Here is a 5,343-nt window from a genome sequence, read left to right on the forward strand (position 1 = left end):
CAGACAGATCCGCTCAGTGCTGACCAACACACAGCGTGAGACACACACACACACACACACACACACACACACACACACACACACACACACACACACACGTAATCCTTTTATACTTATGGAAAGATTTGAAGTAGTTAGGCTAGTGTTGCGTTTCTATAATATGAGGTAGGAGTAGCTGAAAAGAATCCTCGTCAAGTTAACAGATGATACGATAAGTCTGCAAAAGTACTCGGCCGAGGTCTTCTCCTATTCCACTGATCCACAGCCTACACAATGGAGTTATCTGTCTCTCAGATTCCCAGGAAGAAGCCTCGATCTCTTGTTTACACCACATTTGATCATGTCTGTACAAGTCTAAAGTCTTCTCCCATTGGTTGCCGGGGAGGGGCCAGGTTCTATTGGCCCCTTTGGCCACGCCTCTTAGCGCTTACTGCTCCGTTCAGATCTTCTGTCGCCCTCTAGTGGCGTAACCAAATAACATTCTTTCATAACATATGATATGGCCAGACAATGACCCAATAAAACTCATAGTAACAGTTGATGTATTGATTATTCTCACATTAGAAGCAAAGTAAAATGGACAGGAATTGAAGAGCTGTTGTTCTGTGTCTGCAGAAGAGGACCTGAGCGTGCAGGTGGAGGTTCTGGATCGCTACGTCACAGAGCTCAGAAGCTACATGAAGAGGTTCCCCTGGCCTGTAGGGGGCGACACCTGCAGCACAAACTCTGCTGAGGCTGCCCCCCTGCAGGAGGAAGAGGAGGAGAGTGAGGAAGAGGAGGACGAGTGGGAGAAACTGCAGACGGAGGTGACTGCTCCTCATCAAACACTGACACTTTGTTTTCATGTTTTTATTGAGCGAGAACATGGTGACGAACGGAGCCTTCTGAGATAATCGTGGATTATTTTGGTGTTTCGGTTGATTCTAAAAAAGTATTTCATAATATACATAATAACACAGCAGTGTGTTCATTTGATCTCAAATTAAAGTGAGTGTTGGCCTTCAGAACATCAAATTATTTTTGCTTATCTCAATAATAAATATAGCGTTGAAGCTTATAAAAGTACGATGACAAGTGGGGAATGGAGTACCACATTAAGAGTGTGTGTGTGTGTGTGTGTGTGTGTGTGTGTGTGTGTGTGTGTGTGTGTGTGTGTGTGTGTGTGTGTGTGTGTGTGTGTGTGTGTGTGTGTGCGTTGCAGGAAGTGGTGCGGTGCTCCATCCTGACCAATCAGATACCTCGGGCTCAGGCGGTGCTGAGGGGGCGGGGCCTGAAGGAGCAGCGTCTGTCTGCTCTGAGGAGGCGGGGCCTACAGGAGGTGTTCACCTGTCTGCAGCACAGAGACCTGCACACTGCCAACACTCTGCTCACTAACATGGTGAGGACTCTGTCAGCCTATCAGATCCCTGCTTTCATGCTACATGTGCATGCTCAACATGTGCATGCTAAACATGCTTAAAGCAGGCGTGATCAATGCTAACATCTACATCAGTGTTTCCTTAAACTTTTTCATACCAAGGACCACTTAACCAATAACAAATATTATTTAGCATTTAGTACGACACAAATGTTGGGTGTCAAACTAATTTGATTTGGCCCGAAAGAGCTCTGAAAGAATATAATATGTTTATTATACGGTTACATGCTGCTTTACAGAAGCATGTTGCTCATAAACTACATGTCCCACAATGCATCTCATTTTGTGACATTTTCACTGAAGAGACTTGAAATCATTCGCCCTAGACTTCTGCTTTCAGACGTAATTAATTATTTAGGTATTACCCTATCCGATAATAATACAATGCAGAGGCAATAATGTTATATAATACATTATTTTATATATATTATATATTTATATATGTATTTTTATATTGTCTTAAAGTTACAACCGGCCCTTTGAGTTCAACTTTAATGCTGATGTGGCCCGCGATGAAATTGAGTTTGACCCCCTGATCTAGAGGATACTTTAATAAAGTGAAAGTGAAATCTGAAACTGTCTGATGGTGCGTTCAGGGCTTCAGCGTAAAGCAGCAACTCCGCAGTATCTGCCTCTTCACCGACGACTACGACTTGCGGGACTTTGTGGTGAGTTCAAATACACTTCCTTTATTCAAACCAAATGTCTTATTATGCTCAGTTGATAGATGTTAACGAGAGTTTGAGGCTATTGGCTTTTTAGGATTGGTTAACAGTTAATTACAATGTTTGAGGCCTTTGATTGGCTGACAGATGTTAACGAGGGATTGAGGCCTGTGATTGGTTGACAGTTAATTTAAAGAGGTAAGACCTGTGATTGGTTAACAAGATTTTGAGGCCCCTGATTGGTTGACAGATGTTAACGAGGGTTAATGACAATGTTTGAGGCCTTTGATTGATCAACGTTTTTAACGAGGATTTTTTACTGCCTGTGATTGGTTGACAGTTAATAACAATGTTTGAGGCCCTTGATTGATCAAATATGTTAACGAGAGTTTGAAGTGATTGGTTGACAGACCTTAATGAGGATTTAAGGCCTGTGATTGGTTTACAGATATTAATTAATGAAGCTTTGATGCCTGTGATTGGTTAACCTGTTAAGCCCGAGAGGACCCTAATCCGGGGCCTGCGGGTTGTTTTTTCACGAAACTGTGTCTCAGGGCTTCTTAATATTTAAAAACCTATTAATGTGTCATACCCACTTAACGGTTAGAAACTCAGCTATCTGAAAATATTAACCACTTTTAGCTAAACAAAACACAAGGGTAATAACAAAGCCTCTGAATTAACCCCCTAGCAAAAACATTCTAACACACAGAACTCAAGGTAAAATACCCTTATTACTTATCGGATCTGCACAAACAAGATATCGATTAGCGAACTGAGATTCCACAGATTGTATAAGTATAAGTATCATCACTGTAGGATCACAACTCGTGACATGGGAAACAAAACCAGACATCAAAACACATAGCATTACGGAGGAAACACGGGTCATTGTCTCACCTTAGCTGTTATTCTAATCAGAAGTCGTGTTCAATGGCATTAAAACGATAAAAACTCTGCTGAAGGTTAATCCATAGGTTCATCCAATGTCTCTGAAATGATTACTGATAATCCATCTTCATATTTATGTCAAAAACTGACTTTTCATATCAAGCTGCTATGAAAGCTACGAGAGTGTATGACAGCTTCTGGTTTTGGGCATTCTGGCTGCGCAGCACTCATTCACCAATGGTAATGTTTAGATGGATTTTTAGGAACTTCCCCTCGATTCTATTGGCTCTAACGATTAAAAAGAGATGTCAATCATCAAAATCGACGGAGGGGGGCCAGAGATATGGAAAATCCATCCAAATGACCCCAGAAGTGGGTTTTTGTTCTAAATCTCTCTAAAAAGGTCAAACTTAACTTGTTTTGCATCGATCTTGATACAGGGACACTATCATTTACATGTTTTTCCTGTGTTCAATCTGAATTTATTTTAAAATAAAAACATCTATATTGATTGTGACTTTTCTACATCCAACTCACAGGTTTATCATTGCTTTGAGAAAAAAGATTATTAATTTACCCTTTTTAGAAGTGGAGATATATATAATGTCATTTTCGAGCATGAGATCTGAAAAACAGGCTCAGAGCTTAACAGGTTAACAGTTAAAACGATGTTTGAGGCCTCTGATTGGTTGTAAGATGTTAACAAATGAAGCTTTGAAGCTAGTGATTGGCTGACAGTTAATAACAATATTTGAGGACTTTGATTGTTTACATGTGATCAAGGCTCAGGTCTTTACAGATGTTAATGAATGAAGCTTTGAGTCCTTCGATTGGTTGACAGATGTTAACCAGAGCCCCTGATTGGTTCCTGTGCAGGTGGAGGAGCTGTCAGGGCGGAGGCTGCTCCCCGAGGAGGAGGTGCAGAGCGTGGAGTTCATGAAGCAGATGGAGAGGCTGGGGACCCTGCCTGCTGCCCGCTCTGCAGAAACACCTTCACACAGGTACACATACTGCACATGGTGCCTTTATTTACATTAAACAACATAGTTACAAGACAAGCCATGTGTAAACAAACAAACATGTGTAAACAAACAAACAACAGACTAACATAAATATGACTCATTTGAGTGTTTTTCATGCAGTTACTGTTTCTTTACAAGACGCTCTACCCCTAACCCTTTTTCTTTAAATAACATCCAGATGTGTTTAGTGTGCATTTAATCATAGCTAGGTAACATCTGTGTGTCTCCCTTCTCCTCCTCCCTCTCAGGGGGGTGCAGATGGTGCTCAGGGAGGGGGGTGTTGGGGAGGAGGTTCTGCTGGAGCTGCTGTTACAGAGGAGGGAGGAGGAGGGGGGGGGGCTTTGGACGACCCTCAGGCTGGACTGGGTCAGGAACTGGGACCAGAGCTGCAGGACGGCTGTGCTGCTGTCCAGACTGCCTCCCACAGGTACAGGTTTACTGGATACATGTAAATAATGAACCATTAAAGAATAAAACAGCAAATGTAATTCCACAAATCAATTCAATTTAATTATTAGTATTACATTTATCTAATTGATAAAATGACAGATTGTTAAACAGATTTCTTGTTTTTGCATCAGAGGTGACTTCCTGTGACTCGGCGTTGTTGTGGCGTTACCGGACGTCCCTCCACGACCAGCGACGGATCATCGACTGGATCCAGAACGAGGAAGTGAACCCAGAACTGGTGAATAATAACACAGCCTGTAGCTGCTTCCTGAGGGAGAAGATCCTCGACCTACTGGCCAGGTACTCTTTAAAGTAGAGACACTACATACTGATATACACCTGAACATCAGCAGGAGAGCACTCTTTAAAGTATAGACACTACATACTGATATACACCTGAACATCAGCAGGAGAGGACTCTTTAAAGTAGAGACACTACATACTGATATACACCTGAACATCAGCAGGAGAGGACTCTTTAAAGTAGAGACACTACATACTGATATACACCTGAACATCAGCAGGAGAGGACTCTTTAAAGTAGAGACACTACATACTGATATACACCTGAACATCAGCAGGAGAGGACTCTTTAAAGTAGAGACACTACATACTGATATACACCTGAACATCAGCAGGAGAGGACTCTTTAAAGTAGAGACACTACATACTGATATACACCTGAACATCAGCAGGAGAGGACTCTTTAAAGTAGAGACACTACATACTGATATACACCTGAACATCAGCAGGAGAGGACTCTTTAAAGTAGAGACACTACATACTGATATACACCTGAACATCAGCAGGAGAGGACTCTTTAAAGTAGAGACACAACATACTGACATACACCTGAACATCAGCAGGAAAGCACTCTTTAAAGTAGAGACACTACAGA

At 41.8% G+C, this 5,343-nt stretch overlaps 1 protein-coding gene across 1 annotated transcript; it reads left to right on the top strand.

Annotated features, from left to right (window-relative positions):
* Positions 1-6: 6 nt before the first annotated feature.
* Positions 7-4,745, top strand: spg11 (SPG11 vesicle trafficking associated, spatacsin; the record flags this gene model as incomplete). The annotated part of the gene is made up of 7 exons (XM_010774007.1): positions 7-35; positions 616-806; positions 1,202-1,378; positions 2,014-2,085; positions 3,850-3,974; positions 4,244-4,422; positions 4,577-4,745. Coding segments are annotated over exons 2-7 (851 nt in total), but the record flags the coding sequence as incomplete, so codon positions are not given.
* Between the last annotated feature and the right edge of the window lie 598 nt (positions 4,746-5,343).

The sequence above is a fragment of the Notothenia coriiceps genome, unplaced genomic scaffold (assembly GCF_000735185.1).
Source record: "Notothenia coriiceps isolate Sejong01 unplaced genomic scaffold, NC01 NC01_scaffold00013341, whole genome shotgun sequence".
Classification (NCBI taxonomy): Eukaryota; Metazoa; Chordata; class Actinopteri; order Perciformes; family Nototheniidae; genus Notothenia; species Notothenia coriiceps.